Below are 19,723 nucleotides of genomic sequence, written 5' to 3' on the forward strand. Positions count from 1 at the left end.
ATAGGAAGTTAGAGATCCACGGGCCTATTTGTGATTGCATATCTATCAGACGGTAAGTCCATACCCGCTGGTCCTGGTGTTCCGGGACGTCCGTCCGATCCTGGCAGCCCAGGTTCACCTGAGACACCACGTTCTCCTTTCTGCCCTGGGAAACCTGATGCACCTGCAGGAAAGAACACATTGAAAAGTAGCTGTAAGATTCAAACTGAAATAAAAAACGATAATTGAGGGAGTGCACCAAGTTTTTGAGTCGTACCTGGTTGTCCAAGATCTCCTTTGGTTCCCTTTATAGCCGCTATTGGCTGACTTATACCCTGGGGTCCAGGGGCTCCGGATTGTCCCCTCTCTCCTTTGGCTCCAGAGGGACCTTGTGAACCATCTCTACCTGGGAATCCTGGTTCTCCTGTGAACCATCAAGATAAGAATATGAAAGGTTATGTTCCTTTCTTTTCATCATGGTTTTTTCCTAGACTTTTACTGTCGAGCTTCTGTTCAAAAAGAAAATGCATCAAGATAAAAGTCATGATCTTAAATCTTAAAATAAAATTCTGGCGTTGCACTACTGGCAGTCCATTGCAGTAGCTCTGATCATGTGTTTTTATTTTCCACATCTTGAAAGATTTCTGTTGGTAATTCTGGCACTTTGACCTCTGTTATGAGGATCTTCAAAGACTACTGGACTTCTTTTTCTTGGTTCTTGAAGACTTTCCAGCCTCCATCCTTGAAGCATCATCGGTTCAATAATATTGAACGTCATTGTTTTTGCTGAGTGACTTAGTTTAGACCGAACAACAGGCTGCATGATTACCTTTGGCTCCTGGACCACCGGGTCCTCCTGGGCCGCCAGGTCCACCACCTGGTCCTGGTGGTCCCATGGGACCCATGTCACCCTTCAGACCTGCAACCAATGAAAAAGAAAAAAAAAGTGGCAGATGGCTTTTGAATTAGAAAATGAACCACGAATGAATATGTTGTATTTTAAATTACATTTCAAAATGAATAAAAATGAATCCTATGTGATTTCTTGCTTGTGTTGTTCTCTCCTATGTAATTTCCTTTGGATAAAGGCGTCTGCTAAATGACAGTAGTAGTTGAATTTATTCTTCTTCTGAAGGATGAACTCCTAGCTCTAATATCACTAATGCAACCTCAGCATCTTTTCTAACCTCCTAACCACCTAACCAAAAAACTTATGCTACATTTGATTGGTTTTTTCTTTTAACTGCTCCCTGTCTGACAAGATTCTGCCAAATGACGAAGGTTTCAGTAAAACATTTCAAAACGAAGGCTATCAATTCTTGGCTACAGTTTCACAGTATTAGCATGACATTTTACCTGGCCCTCCAGGGAAGCCATCCCGACCGGGTCCTCCAGGGGCTCCTGCGGGTCCAATTCCTCCTGGGGAACCTGGGAAACCTGGACTTCCTCTGTCTCCTGGTGGACCCTGGATGTCTCGACCGGGAACACCAGGGTCTCCCTTTGCTCCGTTTCCACCAGGGAATCCTGTCAGGATGACATCATCATGTTAATGTCTCACTTTTTAAACAACATTGCAGTGTATTTTTTTTTAAGCGTGATGAAGATTATGCATAAGAAAGTTGAACACAGTTCGATTTTACTGTATTACCTGGTTGTCCTAGTGCGCCTTGAGGTCCAGGAGGGCCTGGGGGCCCAACTGCGCCAATGGAGGGAGCTCCAGGTGGCCCACGACCGCCAGGGATGCCAGGTATTCCAGCGTCACCTGCATTAACACAGAAGATTGCCAGTTACTGTCAGATGTCTTTGGTCTGGATGGATCTTTAACATCATCCCAGGCTGGATGATCAAGATAAAAAAAAACACATTTATACCTTTTTGTCCAGGGCCTCCATCTACTCCAGATCGTCCAGGTTGACCAGGGGAGCCAGGGAAACCGGAATCTCCCTTTGGTCCGTAAAATCCTTTAGCTCCAGGTATTCCTGGTAAACCAGGAGAACCAGGCTGTCCAAAGCCAGGATCACCCTGTCCCACACACATAAACACAGATGGGTTAGACCAGGGGTCTGCAACCCAAAATGTTGAAAGAGCCATATTGGACCAAAAACACAAAAAACAAATATGTCTGGAGCCGCAAAAAATGAAAAGTCTTGTATAAACCTTAGAATGAAGGCAACACATGCTGCATGTTTCTATATTAGTCATAACTGGGGGAAGATTTTTTTTTTCATTATGCACTTCTAGAAAAAAGTCGAAATGTCGAGAAAAAAGTCGAAATGTCGAGAAAAAATTCAAAATTTCGAGAAAAAAGTCAAAATGTCGAGAAAAAATTCAAAATTTCGAGAAAAAAGTCAAAATGTCATGATTAATGTTGAAGTACAATCTTGAGAAAAAAGTCGAAATGTTGAGAAAAAAGTCGAAATGTTGAGAAAAAAGTCGAAATTTAGAGAAAAAAGTTGAAATATTGAGAAAAAAAATCGAAATGTCGAGGAAATAGTCAAAATTTCCTGAAAAAAGTCGAAATGTAGAGAAAAAAGTCGAAATTTCGAGAAAAAGTCGAAATGTCGAGATTAGGAAAAAAGAAAAAAGAAAAAAAGATCAAAAAAGGAAAAAAAGAGAAAAAAAGAAGGAAAAAATGAAAAAAAAGAAGGAAAAAATGAAAAAAAGGTCAAACATTTTTGAAAAAGCTCCAGGAGCCACTAGGGCGGCACTAAAGAGCCGCAGGTTGCCGACCCCTGGGTTAGACAGTTCATTCTGATCAATCAGCAGGAAGGGACTGATACTAGAGCAAAGACATGAGGTAGGGTACTTTATGTGTTAAACTATGCCACATCTACCCACCTTGGGTCCCCCGAACCCTGGGGAGCCGGGGAGTCCATCTACTCCTGGTCTGCCTGGTTCTCCAGGAGCACCCGGCTGCCCGGAAATACCTGGGAATCCTGGAGGAGAAAAGAACCGAGGGGCAGATTGAGAACGTTAGAGACGCCAAAAAGGTGGATCCAAGCAGATGTAAAGAAGAGGACTGGTGGAGATTAGAAGGTAAACCCAAAGTGAGAGGAGGAACCTAACCTTTCACTCCAGGGGGACCTGGGAGTCCAATGCCTGGGAGTCCGGGGTCACCCTTCCCTCCTGGTGAACCAGGGAAACCAGGCTGACCATTCTGGCCTGGGGAACCTGATGTTGAAAGGCAAGATTGTTCATATATTATTATCGTTACCCTGAACAACAACAAAAAAAAAAAGGAGCTATACAACAAGTCTAACTGCATACCTGCGGTACCAGGGGATCCTGGCTGACCATCCTGTCCTCTGGGTCCCGGTAAACCTTTCTCTGCCACTGCCAGACCTGGTTCACCTTTGGCACCTGCGTAATAAATAAAACATGTAAATATATTTACAGGAAAACATTTTACCAGCAGACCATCTCAAAGGTGTTTGGTGAGGTGAATGAGTTGAAATAGACAAAGATATACCATATTTTCTGGACTATAAGACACACCTGCATATAAGCCGCATCCGCTCTATTTTTAAAAAAATAATAAAAAAAAGATATACAAGCCGCACCTGCACACAAGCCGCATCTGCTCTATTTACTACATGTACAGAAGGATTTTGAACTGTAAATGATGTACATGTTTGTACCTAAATAAACCCTTTCCTAACAGTGTCTTTTAACACGGCAGCAACTTTGCAAGTTTGCTTCTACCTACTTCTATCTGCTAAAGAAGAAGTAGCGTATTCTTCTTTGCATTTATTTTTTCTTAATTTTGATTGTAATTCCGGTTAGAGCCAGCCGAGCGTTTTTTTTAATTTTTTTATTAGGGATCCCCATTAGCTGGCGCCGTAGCGACCAGCTAGTCTTCCTGGGGTCCACATAAAAGACATACAAAATAGATTTACAAATACAACATTAATTAATATCAGTATTCAGTACTAAAAAACCTTACAATTTAAAAACAAGTTACATGATGGGAGTTGTTAAAAAAGCATGGTAAACAAAAAAACAAAAACAAAATACTAAAAAAAAAACCTTACAGTGACAAATACAATTTTAACTTCTTTTTAAAAGTAAGTTTACTGAAAAGGGTATTGCAGAGGTTTTGGGGCAGGTTATTCCAAAGAGCCAATGATCGATATATGAAAGTTCTCTTTAAAGCATTTGTCTTTGGACCTGGTAGTACAAGATGTCCATTACTGGAATCTCTAGTGTTGTGATCATGCACAGTATTGCTATAAACTATTTGGTGGAAGAAAAAATCCACAGAATAGCCGCACCTTTGTATAAGCCTCATGGTTGAAAACCTATGAAAAAAGTAGCGGCTTATAGTCCAGAAAATACGGTAGTTGATGGAGCCTGCTACTGAATAATCATTAAACAAATCTTCGTACCTGGTATTCCAGAAGGTCCAGGTCTTCCGGCAACGCCCTGCACACCTTTGTCTCCTGATGGACCTGGAGGTCCGTAGCCAGGGGCCCCTGCTGGGCCTCTGTCTCCAGGGAAGCCAGGGACACCTGGCTCACCTGGGGCCCCTCGTGTTCCTTTTACCTGCAGAGCACCCTGTAGGGAAGAGAATAGAAATCACAAATAGAAATGAAGGATGAAGTATTGCAGTCTCGTATGAAGCTCGTATTATCAGTGAATAATAGAGTGAAAGCCGCGTACAGGAGATCCCTTGGGACCAGGAGATCCGGGGGTTCCGTCACGGCCGGGTCGACCATCCAGACCGGGCTGACCGGGGGATCCAGGGAAGCCAGTGTCTCCCTTCTCTCCTCTCTGACCGGAGGCTGAGATGGCCTGGCCTGGATCTCCTTTCTCTCCAGGGAAACCTGGGGGACCTTGAGGACCAGAGCTTCCCTAAAAACAAAAAAACAACAGTTTAGATAGCTACCGATTAAAGTTAAACTCTTCTTCCACATGTCAAGGTATCAAGCAATTTAAGAAGAGAACTTCTTGAAAGCTCAAAAACAATCCTTTTAAGAATAATGGCCCAGGAAACTGGATCACTAATTGGCAACAGGTCAATAACGTGACTGAGTTAAAAAAACAACAAAAACAGTCAGTTGACTTTAAAATAACTGACAAAACAGTTTGAATGTTTAACACGACATTCTAGTAGGGATGTACATTTCCAGGAGATGTTACTCAATTCTTCCAGCGAACAATTCATAAAGATTGTGTTGAAATGTTAAAGTTTGTAAAGCAGAACATGACTTTTTGAAAACTGTTTCCAAAACTCCAGCAAATTATTCATTACAAAATATCAGCAAAAATATCAAATCCTCCAGTCTAACAATAACTGTTGTTGCTGGAATTAGATCTGTTACCTTTATTCAATCCTAGAAATGATTAAAAAAAAACAACATTTCAATGAATTGATTTTTTCCCATTGTTGCTTGTGATGTTTTTTTAGATGCAGGGTTTGACTTTTGTTAGACATAATTTAGAAATACGTGCATGTTTTCCTTTTTTATTTGTAATAAAAGTGTTGTATGGTTAAATTGAGTTTTTTTTCTCACTTATTTTGAGATACACTGATTCTGGCTTCTCTTTTTATAAGATTTAGGAACGACTCTGATTCTTTTCTATATAAAGTGGGATGTATGCATGCTTTTTCCTTATTTTCTACTCTGATCCCATTGTTCAACATCCATCTACAGTCACAGTGCGCTGTATTTTCATACTAAATAAACTTAAAGGTGTGTCTGTCTCCTTTATCAGTTTGCAGACTGTTTCATGTCTTGCTCTTTGAGTGAAATATGTGTTTTTGATGGATCTTTGGGCGAGCAGCCACAGTCTTTAATATCCTGTATTTGTACTTCAGAATCAGGAAGTTTAAAGTCTCTGGAAATAAATGTATAACCTTTAGGATTTTCACACTGGCTTCGTCTATGTGCAATGGACTAAACTAGGATGAACTCAGTAGGATATGTCAAGGCCCGCTTTCTAGCACTAAAAGAGAGTAATTTTACCCCTGTCAATCACCGCTGGTGGAGTAGGAAAATCAAAACTACTCACAGGAGAACCGACAGAACCAGGTGTTCCTGGGAATCCTCTGTCTCCCTTGTTACCTGGAGCGCCAGGAGATCCTGATGAAAAAAAAGAAAAGGAAAGTTTTTCCCCCATAAAACTCCTGACTTGGATATACAGATATAATATACAGAATCCCCAACATTCTTAAATCTGAGAGATGTTGCATAAAACCAAGACAAGGAAGAGTATTGTCAGGATATGTCAGTTACCCTGATGTATTTAATAGGTTACCATGGAGATTTATTCTGTGTGGCCAGCCTGCCGGCTGTCACTTAGATCAAAAATATGTTAAATGAGCAATTATGTATGATCTTTTGTGCTTATGTTACCTAATTATCAGCCTGCATAATTATATGGACTTTATGAAAGTGGATATATACTTCTCTTCAATATCAGTGCTGCTGTTGCCATGTTTAGAAAAGACTGAGGTTGTGGTCATTTCAGTCAAACAGTTCCGTTCATGATGTCATGTTCTTTGACATCAATGTTCCCATTTCTGAACAATGTTTTACACAAATGAGTAATGCCATTGTGTAATCTATGTAATGTTTTACATAATTATGCACTGACATCATCACGTCACTTAGCAATTTAAAGCAACAAATAGACCCACCCATAGCAACATCCCCTGAAGATTAGATGCAATGCAGCCGTCATGCGTAGTGGTTTTTATCAGTGTTTTGGGAAAGTTTCTACCTCTTTAGATTTTGTTGTTACTACTTTTATGAATGGTATTGTTAGTAATTTTTTTTCTTTTACATTAAATGAAATACATCAACACAAAAACCAAGATGTTAAAGAAGCCAAAACAAGGAAACAATGATTAAATGGAATATAGAAATATTTCAATTAAATTGATACTTGAGGGTATAAGGTAGTTTTTCAAAGGCAAATACACTTTTGACAGCGTTGAATTCTTTTGAACTCAGTTTCAGGTTTAATAATGTAAATGTTAGAGGAAGTTGGGTTGGGTTTCGGAATTTCCTATAAATCATGAATAAATGGACAATATACGGCATTTCTATATTTCCGATTCACATTTCTCTTTACCAAAGAGTTCATATTTGTCCGTCAGGGAGATTTTCATGAGTTCATCGTACCAGTCCAAGAGAGGAGACATGTAGCGACGTTTCCTCAACAGATTCACAAAATGTGCAGTTTGAATCCAAACATGATTTTTACTTAGTTAAAAATGTTATCACTGAATAATAATGATCAATGATTTTATTGACCACTATATATTTTCTTTCAAGCAACCACAACAATTTCCAATTAATATCCTCAAAAATGTTTCTGATGTTCTTGTTGGAGGATCTGCTATAATCTATGATTGGCTGCACCATCTGAGCTGCGTATAACTTTGCGTCACCAGTGTGACGTTACCTTAACATTCATATTAAGGCATGTTATCAAAAACCAAGAAAAAGTGGTTTTCCATGTTCAAAGTTTCTATTTCTTGAAACGAAGTTCCAATGTAATTAAAATCTATGACCGAGCTCATGGTCTGACATAGAAAGCCACCCGATTAAACACACCGCAGCTTTTCATACTGGCATCGTCTGCGTGAAGTGGACTAAACTAGGATGAACTCAGTTGGATATGTCCCAAAATTATCAGTTCCACTTTAGTGGAGCAGGTCTCAGGACGAAATATAAGTCAGTTTACGAAAATATTATTCTAAACAAGTGGATTTTTATTCAAGTCTGCTTGTTTTTAAAGACTATCCAATATCAGCACCAATCAAAGTAAACAAAACACATCATTCAAAGTTGTAAATGTAAAGTTCATAGATGTTACCAGGGAATCCGGGTGGTCCTGGAGGTCCTGAGGATCCGGGGACAGCATTGCTTCCTCCATTGCAGTTGAAGCAGGTGTCGCCCTTATCACCTGAAAGACCATTGAAACATCATGCCGTGACCCACATGCAGCGTCCAGCTCCTCTCTAATAGTATACTGTACTTCTGCAGTTGTGGTCCATGCTAGATATTTATTTCTGAAGTTTTAATACGGTTTAACACATATCTGACTTAGATTCATTTTACTTTCTCACCTTTCTGCCCCTGCTCGCCAGGGTAACCTCTTTCTCCCTGCCCCCCAGGGCGCCCAGGCGACCCGTTAACACAGTTTTGTCCTGAGGAGGAATAGCCCGGAGGTCCGGGGAGTCCCTGCTGACCACGGTCCCCAGGAGCTCCTGACCTTCCTGGTGGACCTGGCAGAGAGATGCCGGGCTCGCCTGAGGTTCCTTTCTGACCCTTGTCTCCCGGGAAGCCTGGAGCTCCAGTCCCACCACCGCCTCCGCCGCCCGGGCGTCCTGGCACTCCTGGAGGTCCTGATAAACCTGGGGAAGACAGGAAGACAATTTTCACATTTTGTGAACTACTTTTTTAAATAAATCTTTTCTAAATAAATCTTAAATAAATCTTCTGAACATGTAATACCATGTAATATGTAACATGTAATAAATGCAATACCATTCTCTGCAACGTGCATAAACAACATCTGTAAATATCCATCTGTTTTTCTTTTTGTATACTAGTATTTTTTTATTTATTACTATTTTTATTCTCCTTCTTCTTCTTATCATTATTATTGTATATACTGTTTATAGTGTTTTTTATTATTATTATTATTATTGTGTGATATTGTGTGATATTGATGCCTCTTGTGTTTTGCACTATCCCCTTTGCTGCTGTAATCTGGAAATTTCCCCTCTGGGGGACTATTAAAGGATTTCTTATCTTATCTTATCTTAAACAATGCACGGTTTTAAAAATCTCTATTAAAGTTGCAAAACGAAGGATTTTGTTCTGCATTTTTTTAGCTCACCGGATCCGCCTAAAGCTTTAAATGTAAAGTCTCTTTCACAAGATTTACTCTGGTTTATCTCTCACACCCAATCCGCTACGATGTCGTCTGCTGCTCGGTGATCCAGGTTCATTGTCACGAATAACTGAGGTAGTTCCACAAAGCCAGTTGTCCCGAGACACAATCGAACCCACGCTACTGTCAACATGTTATTCTCAAACTCTGGCTTGTTTAAAAACACCCAGAATGAAAATAATCTGGGTGATCTTTTGTGCTTGTATTTGAGTTTACCTTGTGGTCCTCTTTCTCCTTTACTTCCAGGTGATCCAGGAATCCCGGGGTCGCCCTTTTGACCGCCGCCGCCGCCCCGACCTCCATTATTATTATCTCCATATACCTGACGGAACAAAGATGGACAATAGAAAGCATTAGCAACACTAAACTAGCTTCAATTTCCCAAAGTAAAAAAGTGTTGTTTTTTTTTAAATAAAATGAACAAACAAACATTATCTGTTTAATCATCATCAATAATAATAATAATAATATATTATCTATTACTTTTTTTAAAACATCTAAAACAATGTGGGGTTAATTGTGAGAAGCATATGTAATGAAGATGAATATAAATGAATCCCTGTAACATCACATTAGCACAGGAGAAGAAGCCAGAAATGTTTCAAATGTTCATGTTTTAATAAGAAAAATAAAAGCTTAAATACTATGAAGTTAAATGTCACAAGAAGGAAGTTTGCGGGAATCACTGTTGGAGTTTCTCTACACGCATTCATGTCAAAACAACGTAAACCTTTTTCAGTTCAAAGGTAGCCTATTAAATCTTAGAGAAGACAAAAAACTAATCCAGTCCAAATCCTGTCCTTATTGTATTTGAAACAGTTAATTTACACGTGGAAAAGACAAGACAGCTGCCAGACATCCTGTACTTAGACTGTAACACACTGCTTTTAGTTTTGTTGTTTGTTAAAAAAAATAGTGACATGGTGTAATATATGACGTGCAGTTGTTCATATGAGCTTATATTTACCTAAGACTTTAAGACTTAAGGAAAAATAAAATCATCCTGACTTCACTATGTCCTGATATGTAAAAGCTAAGGACTGAAACAGAGTGTACTTTGTTTTTTTAACTAGATGTAATAACTTTTATTCACACTAATTGTGGTGCCTGTGATATAACAGTAACTGCTTTACTCTAAAAGGCTGCGGTACTCTTAGAAAATTCAGAATAAGCTTTACAGTTATTAAACTTTTGATAGTATAGCAATTTGACAAATGGGAAAAAGTAGAATACACACCGCTCCTGGAGGACCTGGGTATCCAAGTTCACCTTTTTGTCCCTACGAAGAGTGACAGGTACAGTTATGTTTAATAGTCCATGTCATCACCTTTAGTTCTAAAATGAACTTAGCTCTCGGAAGAAACCTACTCTGTCTCCATCCCGGCCTGGAAGACCTGGAAGGCCTGAGTCTCCTTTGATTCCCTGAGGGAGACGAAAAAAGTTAGATGTATACTAGACATGTTAGAAAGGAATAACTTGCATAAGTTATAAAGTTTGTTAGGAGAACTCACAGGGAATCCTGGAGCACCTGGATCCCCGTCTTTTCCTGGTTTTCCCTGAAAGACGAGGAAAATGGTGAAGAGAAGACAGAACAAACTACATTTTACTTTTAGTTTTTTTTAAATGCACAGTGATAAAGTGGTATATGTGTGTTGTTTTAGCTATCACTGCCATGAAGCGTAACTGTAGGCATTAGATTAGCAAATGAAAAACCTTAAATGAATGGAGCTATACTTACTCGTTTGCCTGCCTCTCCTGGTTCTCCCTTATCACCTTTCGCTCCACCAGAGGAACCCTGGAATAACAGTAATATACATATTATTATCAATGTTCTGCCTGTATATTTCAGGGGGCATCTTTCTGTCACATGAAGAACAGATGGAAATAGATGCTTACAGGTTGTCCTGGAAAGCCTGGATCACCTGGAGAACCAGGATATCCTCGGTCACCCTTAAAAGAAACACAGGAATGAGCTTCAACCAATGTCTTTGATTGGTTGCAGAAATAAGTCACATTATGGGTGTCTTTAACCAACATTTTGTGAAAAGAGAAACTTTGAAAAGCATTTTTGTAGCTGTGTTGCACAGTCCTGTACAGAGGTGGGTAGCAACGAGTTACATTTACTCCGTTACATTTACTTGAGTAAGTTTTGGGAAATGTTGTACTTTTAGGAGTAGTTTTGAATCACTATACTTTTTACTTTTACCGCTACATTAGGCTACGTTGAGCTGTTACTTTTCTTTTATCCCTTTTATCCACGTACGCGTCAATCTCATGACATCACTGGGAGATTCTTTGGGAAAAATATTTGTTTTTGCATGTTTTGTCACATATACTCAGACTCAAACACACACAAAGCGTTTCTATGAGTTCATGTTTGTTCTAGTTCTGCTGGTTAAAAAAGAAAAGTACAAATGCTTGAAATTTTATGCTACTTGTAATCCTTTTTTTTATTCTGTTATTTTAATTATTTTATTATTTATCAAAGTACTTGAATTTACTTTAAGATTATTTTAATTTAAGCTATTTTTTATTAATTTTAATTAATATATTACAATATTTAATTTAATTTTCCTGAAGATGATTATTTTGTACTTTTGTCTGTTTGAATGGTTGTGTTAAAAAAAAATCAACAGTTACTCAGTACTTGAGTAGTTTTTTCACCAAGTACTTTTTTACTTTTACTCAAGTAATTATTTGGATGACTACTTTTTACTTCTACTTGAGTCCTATTATTCTGAAGTAACAGTACTTTTACTTGAGTACAATTTTTGGCTACTCTACCCACCTCTGGTCCTGTAAAATGCATCCACTTTTTCTTCTATGATTATCCTACTTGTGCAGAGACGCAGGTGCTGATGCGTTTTTGCTGCCACCACGTGGCGGCAGGGAAACTTGCAGGCTCCAGCAGTTTAGGAGCGATTGTTACTGCCACCGAGTGGCGCATGATGGTACTAACAAGAACTGAACCACAAACTGCATTAACCTGTTGATGAAAACGCATGTGTATCCAGCGCATCTGCTTTTTAAAGCAACACTTTGGGACTTACAATCTCCCAGTAGGTGCGTAAAACAAGTTGCTTTTACAGCGTTGTCTGAGATTTGCTCTTGTTCTGTCTCTTGATTGGTAAACTCTTGTTTCCTTGTCCTACTTCAGTCCTACTTTCCAAAGTCTTTTGGTAACCCTCTGCCATGATGTCCACTGTGGGTTTGGGAGCTAGCTTCGTCTTACACTGTTGACCACTAATGCTGACATGTGACATATCAACACTGTATGATTTTCACCCATTTTCCCCGATACAGAGACATTACTGTCTAACATTTCAGTGGTTGTTATGAGTATTAGGGGCACTGTAGGGTTGAGCGTAATGTGCTTTTTCTGCAGGACATCGAGAAAATTACTATAGCAGTCAGTTTCAGACACAGCTTTAGTTTTAAATTAAGTAAAAACTTCCTTGTCTCATTGTGGTCTTTCTGCGTGGGTTTTTTTTTTTGGGACATGCTGCTGGTGATGCTGCCATCACTTTCAGTTTACTAAAATTACCACACCTTGTCTCCTCTCTGAATCTCCGTCTCTGGGGGCCTCTTCTGTTCTCCGACCTGTCCTGGAGGACCAGGAGGGCCTTCGGTACCTGGCTGACCCTGTGATCACACCAGGCAAAGCACAAGATTTGGTAACGATCAAATAATCTGTACATTTTGTGGCTGAAAGACAGAAAATTATGAATTCCTTTTTCTATTTAAGTTGTACCTTTTCTCCTTTAGGTCCTTGGAAGTTCAGTCCCATGTTTCCCTATTTAGAAAATCAAAGTGTGGATCAGTCAACAGGGAAAAGGAAACTGAAAAAGTATGATGTGTACACATATATGTATATATATATATCATCATCTTGTCTTTGTTTCCTCAGGTGAATGAAAAACAAAGAGATGAGGTATCTGACTTCACCTTTGGTCCGGGGGGACCAGGAGGACCTGGACGACCCTGAAAACATAATAAGAAAAATACCAGTTTTACCTCAAAAACTTGCATCTAATACTGTTTATGCAACTAAAATGAAAAAGATGCAGAAGTTGTCCTTTACATCATAGCCTCTTGGTCCAGCAGGGCCACTTGGACCTTGTAAACCTGCATTACCGGGAATACCCTGTGACAAGAAGACATAAAATACAAACTTGATTAGCATTCTTTTTTTTTAATTATTATTATATTGGTAGTTGATAACCTTTTGGCCTCTCTTGTGACACATTTAACATATGTTTCTACATGTTCAAACAAATTAAACTTGACAATGATTATGAATATGGTCGAGGATGAAAAATCTACAACTCAAATCAGCAACTCCTGAACTCACAGGTTTCCTCCTTTAGCAGCGTGTAAAAGAACAATACAAAAAAATAATAATTGAAAACAACTTAGTATCTTTGAGCTCTTTGGCATCTTTACGAGAACCTAAAATAAGGTTAGTTGGATTTTTAAAGGTTATGTAACACCAACGGTGAATAGTTCACTCACAGGAGTTCCAGGTAATCCAGGCAATCCTACCGATCCTTTCTCTCCAAAACGATTGGTGGAAATCACATCACCTGGGTCTCCCTAAAGACAACAAAACATAAAGTTCTTTAGACAGTGGATACAAGGAGGCGAGAAAAGTTAAATATTTTTGTGAAGAGACATTAACTGATTAGTCGAGACTGTTAAGTCCAGTGTGCGTGTGTCTGTGTGTGTATTGGGTTTTTTTAGCAGCATCTAGTGTTAAAAGATGAAAGTACATCCTTTTTGCTCAGCTTTAAAATTTCTTGACAGTTTAATGAATTAAAAAAAATTATTAACACTAAATTGTTTGTCTTTTTTGTGGCTATAGTCGCCTTTGTACAATAATTCAAAGAAAACTTTCACAAATCTTACTATAAAAACAAGTGCCATTTTGTACAAAGTATCACTAATAAATTTGCCTTAGGTGAGAATAAAACACATTTTATCATTTAGCACTAGTGCAAGCTGCTAAACAACCTCTGAAACAGAACAAAATCTATTTCTTTTGAATGTTTTAACTGTTCACAATAAAATCTATATATGTACTCTCACTTTTGATGTGATCATGAAGAAAGTGCTGCGCTGAAACCTGCTCCATGAAAACAATTTCTCAAGCTGCATTTGATTACTTTTAATTGTTTGAATCTGATACTTGTTTATATTTTTTATTTAGGGTAGCGGGATGTTGTGTTAAGAAATAACTAAAACCTGTAGCATACAACAATAAAAATGGCAAAGTAGGATGTAAACAAGAGAACAAACTCTCATGAATTTACCTTTTCTCCTGGCAGACCAGGTGGACCCTATAGCAGAGGAAAAAGAGAAGAAACCACTTAAAAAAAGCTGTGACTTTTTTTTCTTTTTGGTTATGCATTTCTAATCTTCACCAGCTGCTCCAATCTTCTATACCCTGCACAACACATCAAAAAAGGACAAAATACCAAATGTACGTTTGGTATCCGTGGCTACATCACAGCTGAGGCTAGAGGTGTGAGTGTGAATTCTACCATCGTTCCTTCTTACCATCGAGGTCAATCGAAACTATATGAGAAGACACCGTTCAGATTTACGTGTTGCAAAGTTCCTTTGTCAGTGACTCACCGGGAGACCTGTCTGTCCATTGAGTCCTAAATTTCCTGGGAGACCCCTTTCACCCTGGAAAAGAATAATGAGAACGAGGTCAAGGCTATTCTAATTCATGTATAATGTAGCAATATTATAGCAAGCACTATAAAAACTTCACTGAAGGTTAATTGTCTTGTTAATTTGTATTTTCTCATTTGTCATGTTTTATCTTCTGAGAGACGTAGCACTGTTTACCTTTGTCCCATTACAACCCGCTGTTCCTCTTGGTCCTGGGGGGCCGTCCTGTCCTGGTAGACCCTGAAAGACAGGAAATGAACATGGTACTCCCAAGTACAGACCACCTAGTTTTAGGAAAAGTTGAATAGCTTCAGAGGGAATTCATATCAAAAAATGGCTCACCGGAAGTCCTGGCGTTCCTGGGAATCCTGGCAACCCAGACGGGCCCTGTGGTGAGGATAGTGATTAGAAATATATCTGACTTCCAATTGTCAAAAGCAGAAAAAAAAACATTGGATATTCCTCATGACTTCACAGGGACTTAAATAAATGTAAAGGGGGACATCTGCTGGCCATAAATGGTATTGCATGATATTACTTTCTTTTTCTTTCTTCTTTTTTTTATGGAAAAAAAAAACAGTAAAATTAGGCTTAAATTAAACTTGAAATTACTTTTGTGTTTTACTCACTTTTTGAAAATTAACTAAATGCTGAAAACTGACTGAAGTTGGTTTTGTCTCTTTTTAAAGTCTCTACAAACCTTGGACATGAGACGTGGCACTGCTGCTCATAAGAGGAAAATAAACTAAATCATTATTAAAAAAAATTAAATGATTTGACTTACTCTAATTCCTTTTGGACCAGATAGTCCTAGAGGCCCATCACCTCCCTGAAATACAAAGCAAACACAAAAATCTTAGACAAAATTAATTGAACATTCTTTACCTGCAGTTAAGTTGGTCCAAAACACTTTTCAGACTCTGTTTTGGTGACTTATTTAAGTTTATAACAGTAAAATAAAAAGTTTTGTTATTGCAGTATGTTGTGTATCAACATTTTGATGATGTGACATGATTTCAGTATAAAAGCGATCTGACATTAGGGTTGTCTTCTGTGCACAACACATGAACGATTTCTGCCGTGGAGGAAGTATTTATATCATTGGCTCAAGTAAAATACTCATGTTACCTGTTACAAATACTCCATTATAAGTAAACATACAGAGTTGAAAGTATAAAAAGCAAAATGTACTTTAAAGTTTGTAAAGCTGCATACTAAAAAGAGCAAAATGGCAAATCTGAGTACTGCTTTTATATCCTTTGGCAGGGGCCAGCGACCAGTAAAATATTATTCAGTAATCATTTACAAAATACAAGAGTCTATCGCAGCCAGACTCTTCCTAGCAGAGAAACACTTTTTATTAAGTATTGTGCAAAAACCCCAAGGTGCCCATAGTCTTGTTGTTTTATCAATATCCATATTTGTTTTCCAGTTTCTTTAAGAAACCGACAGAAAATACAGAAACATCTTCGACCTGAATCAAACCTATTTAATGTTATTGCATACATGCACATGGGAGAGTCTCCTTAAAAAGAGTTAAATCTGTGCCCGGTTCTCCCACTAAATACTGACTTGTGCTTCTATAGATCATTTTGCTCTTAATTATGTGCTCATGTTTGTTTGTGTGCAAATGATTTTGACGTTGGTGTTTCTATAGCTGCAAGCAAATACTAAAGCATGGCTGATAATGCCCCAATCAGTTAACTGGTCTACCTGTTGAACAATTATGACTGCAATTTCAAATTATTATCGAAAATATCAAAAGAATGGTGATTTAAACTTTGATTAAAAAACAAACAAACAAGACCGGGGTACTTTAGTTTGCCATAAAAGCAAAGAGCTCTGAAAAAAGTTGTCAAATTTAGCAACTATTATTAAAAAGATAACAACATTTCTTGGTTTCAAAATGTAATCTCCCGTTACTATCAGCCGAAGTTTTCATCCTCATTACAATTTTGCTTGGATCAAACACTTGAAAACATTGATGGGCTCCCCCTGAAAGGTGCCTTTAGCTACATGATTAATCTACAACTACATGATGCTCAGGCGAACTGAACCCACCTTCTCTCCTCTGGGTCCGTTTGGTCCCTCAGGTCCTGGGAACCCCGGGACTCCAGGTTGTCCTGGGAGACCTGGGAAGCCCCTGTCACCCTGGTGGTCACGGCACAGGCACAAAACCAATCTCATTATATGACATATGTAAGATAAAAGTACATCTTGGTCTTAAGCAGGACTAAAACAAAGAACCTTCATGTCAATGCTGAAATAATTTCAATCTTTTTATCAACATGTGTTGGCTTCTTGAAGTTTGAGAATGTGTTGAATTTGCAAAACTCACAAAAAGGTTGTGATGCCTATAAAATATGACTGAACCCTCAATATATGAGGTAAAGTCACCCCTTAATTTGATTTGAGATATTAAATTACTGGATTTCTGAGATTTATTGGACTTTTTGCATTATGCTCAGTATATTTCCATTAACTAAATGTTAATACGGCACAGGGAATGATCTAAAAGTCTAAGATCAAGACTAAATCCAAGACCAGTTTTATAAGTATATAATTATATATTATATTTATACATAACAACCAATCCTACATTACAGGCTCAAGTCTCAACTTTGATTTGTGAGGTTATACTTTAACAAAGACTTTGTGTGAGAGATAAGTAATTTTAACTGACCTGCCTGGTCCCCATATTTATGCATTCAAGTATTTTAAAGACAAAACACATCTTTTTAAAGTGTTTTGGGAACACACTTCAAAATTCTGCGTTGAAACTCCTCTTCCAGATTACTGATCAATGAGGTCAAAAATGATCAATTTGATTAAGTAACTTAGTAGATGTAGAAGTTAAAGGATTATCTATTTCCCATCAGTTTTAATTCTACACCACAACTTCGGTTTCACTAAATCTTATTAATATGCAACAAGCTCAGGAAATGCAAGAGCGTTACGCTGAATGCAACATTAAAGTTGAATGATTAGATGATTAGAGTCCTGGAACAACTACTCTTGGCTGTGATCACAGCTGTGGAAATGCCTGGAGTTCACTCCTTCAGGCAGTCTGCTGGAATCTCAAACGCTGTTTGGAGAAATTCCCAGAGCGGCTAGGCATTTGTTCGCTGTGTGGTTCGGACCAGACACCTAAAACAAGCTCCCTGGGGCTGGGCGACTGAGGTCCCCATCACATTACTGTTAGCCAACCATCCTTCTCTTTTTCTTTTCCTCCTTAGGTTTTTTATCACATTATAGAGGCCTGAGCTCACTGCCTTGATGCATGACAAAGCTCAGACCTGTTGCAACGTGAAAAACTGCTCTACATAATGTCATTCGTGTATTTAGCACAAATTAAATCAAAATACAGAATACTAATATAGCAACTGAAGATATCTACTTTCCACCAGAGTATTTCATTAGAACTGAAGGTTCCTTGTTCCTTTTCCTCCCCTGGTGTAGATTTAGTTTTTGTCTTTTGGACCATTGCCCTGTTTCATGGCCTCATGTTTGACTCTAAAATAAACTAATATAAAGAGTAATTTATTAAGGATGTAATGACTACAAGTTGCTTGGCTCCTACTGCTGTTAATCAGGTCCATGGGTTCATGCAGATTTATCGTGCCTGGTTTTGCTCAAACCTGGCACTGTGCATCGTTAAATAATCAGTCCAAAGGTTTTTGTTCCAGTAGCCCTGCGGTTCGTCTTTAATGTAATCTATTTTAAAACATAATCTTAAAGCTGTTCTGGTCTTTTTAAACAGAGGCTCCTTTCTTCTGCTCCATAACACTCACGATTGTTTAGTCTTTTTCTAAAATTATTGTATGAACTTTAACATTTAGCATAGTAATTGTGGATTGTCTTGTGTAATATGTTGTGTTTTTTTGTTTTGCGCAGCAAAAATTGCTTCTCGTCTTCATTGCTGATGCCTTTCCTCAATGGCATTGGGTTAACACACATCTGAATGCTCCAGTAAACTGCTAAAACGTTTAACAGGCTGCTGATCATCAGTTAAGTGCATTTGATTAAGCCTTGGCTCTACTTACACTGAACTATGGAGGATGCAGTCAGGGGGTTACTAACATCATTTTTCACACACAGCATCTTCATTTTTGCTAATTTTTTTGTTCAATAAATATGTCTGAGGCAGTATTTACTTAATTTTAGGACTTGGTCAGGATCAGATCTTTTTCTTTTTTGTTATATTTTGATACATAAAAACCTGGAGTAGAGACAGGCTGTACTTTCATTTTCACATGACTGTTTAGAACAACTTTCTGAGGGTTCGACCATAAACTACAAAACAATGGACGAAACATTCGGTCACGTGACCTACTGGTTTCTGAAGACCAGTTTTGATGGCAAAAAATTAAAAAAATGATGTGTTTAGCCGACACTGGATGAATAAAAACGGGTGGTTGCTTCGCTAGGCGCGGTAGCATGACAATACAGGGATAACGGCTAGACACTGGCTGAGCCGACTGTCAATCAAATTCGAAATTAATTTAATGGTTTATATAAATTCTCCTGGCGTGGTACAAAATAATTCAGCCTCAGAGTTGTCATGGGATGTGAAATAAAACAATTAGACCAAAAACGGTTTCTGAACCAGGTTGTAAATATGTTTATTTCTGCTCTTAAGTTGGACATTTTAACATGGGAGTTGATGGAGACAGACTAGCTGATTCCTTGTCTTGTTTTGGGCTGTAAAAGACTTTTTCTACACAAAATTCCTACATACAGGACTTCTACTAGTAGTGTCTTTGGACATTTTGTCAAACACAGGAGGAACATTTGCGTAACAATTTGCAGGGAAGTGTTTATGGATCCTTGGCTTCAGACCGTTCCCCACTGAGGTAACCCTGAATGATGGCCTTTAGGTTTATCCTTTTTGTTTAAAAGCTAAAACCGAGTGTCTTGATTATTTGGAAAACATCTGTTTATTTGCTGCTTTGAAAGAACATTTGAAAAATGTGACATGGAAAATCAAACTTTTTCAAAGATTTCTTGGTCTTTATGACTGTTTTTTAGCAGAATGGAAACGCATGGGAGCAATCCTGAGTACTTCCAGATGTTTTACTGCCATTGAATGTTATGCAAATAAGCACTGACCTGTTTGGATCTCTGAGCATAAAGAAGTAATTGTATAAATGATCAAAACTGT

At 38.3% G+C, this 19,723-nt stretch overlaps 1 protein-coding gene across 1 annotated transcript in view; it reads right to left on the reverse strand.

The window, feature by feature from the left end:
• The window catches only part of col4a5 (collagen, type IV, alpha 5 (Alport syndrome)), a 57,286-nt gene that overhangs the window by 12,048 nt on the left and 25,515 nt on the right, over positions 1 to 19,723 (reverse strand). The window contains exons 3-33 of the mRNA XM_061710561.1: positions 16,624 to 16,713; positions 15,347 to 15,391; positions 14,905 to 14,949; positions 14,740 to 14,802; positions 14,521 to 14,574; positions 14,196 to 14,222; positions 13,399 to 13,479; positions 12,968 to 13,030; positions 12,832 to 12,867; positions 12,638 to 12,679; positions 12,436 to 12,528; positions 10,783 to 10,836; positions 10,625 to 10,681; positions 10,398 to 10,442; positions 10,255 to 10,308; positions 10,124 to 10,165; positions 9,103 to 9,208; positions 8,057 to 8,344; positions 7,804 to 7,893; positions 5,992 to 6,062; positions 4,639 to 4,830; positions 4,365 to 4,533; positions 3,247 to 3,339; positions 3,046 to 3,150; positions 2,818 to 2,915; positions 1,851 to 2,001; positions 1,628 to 1,741; positions 1,336 to 1,503; positions 809 to 898; positions 257 to 403; positions 65 to 163 (exon numbers count right to left, since the gene is read on the reverse strand). Coding sequence (XP_061566545.1) covers positions 65 to 163; positions 257 to 403; positions 809 to 898; positions 1,336 to 1,503; positions 1,628 to 1,741; positions 1,851 to 2,001; positions 2,818 to 2,915; positions 3,046 to 3,150; positions 3,247 to 3,339; positions 4,365 to 4,533; positions 4,639 to 4,830; positions 5,992 to 6,062; positions 7,804 to 7,893; positions 8,057 to 8,344; positions 9,103 to 9,208; positions 10,124 to 10,165; positions 10,255 to 10,308; positions 10,398 to 10,442; positions 10,625 to 10,681; positions 10,783 to 10,836; positions 12,436 to 12,528; positions 12,638 to 12,679; positions 12,832 to 12,867; positions 12,968 to 13,030; positions 13,399 to 13,479; positions 14,196 to 14,222; positions 14,521 to 14,574; positions 14,740 to 14,802; positions 14,905 to 14,949; positions 15,347 to 15,391; positions 16,624 to 16,713 — 2,872 coding nt within the window. The remainder of the gene's footprint in view (positions 1 to 64; positions 164 to 256; positions 404 to 808; positions 899 to 1,335; positions 1,504 to 1,627; positions 1,742 to 1,850; positions 2,002 to 2,817; positions 2,916 to 3,045; positions 3,151 to 3,246; positions 3,340 to 4,364; positions 4,534 to 4,638; positions 4,831 to 5,991; positions 6,063 to 7,803; positions 7,894 to 8,056; positions 8,345 to 9,102; positions 9,209 to 10,123; positions 10,166 to 10,254; positions 10,309 to 10,397; positions 10,443 to 10,624; positions 10,682 to 10,782; positions 10,837 to 12,435; positions 12,529 to 12,637; positions 12,680 to 12,831; positions 12,868 to 12,967; positions 13,031 to 13,398; positions 13,480 to 14,195; positions 14,223 to 14,520; positions 14,575 to 14,739; positions 14,803 to 14,904; positions 14,950 to 15,346; positions 15,392 to 16,623; positions 16,714 to 19,723) is intronic.

The sequence above is a fragment of the Cololabis saira genome, chromosome 20, assembly GCF_033807715.1.
Source record: "Cololabis saira isolate AMF1-May2022 chromosome 20, fColSai1.1, whole genome shotgun sequence".
Lineage (NCBI taxonomy): Eukaryota > Metazoa > Chordata > Actinopteri > Beloniformes > Belonidae > Cololabis > Cololabis saira.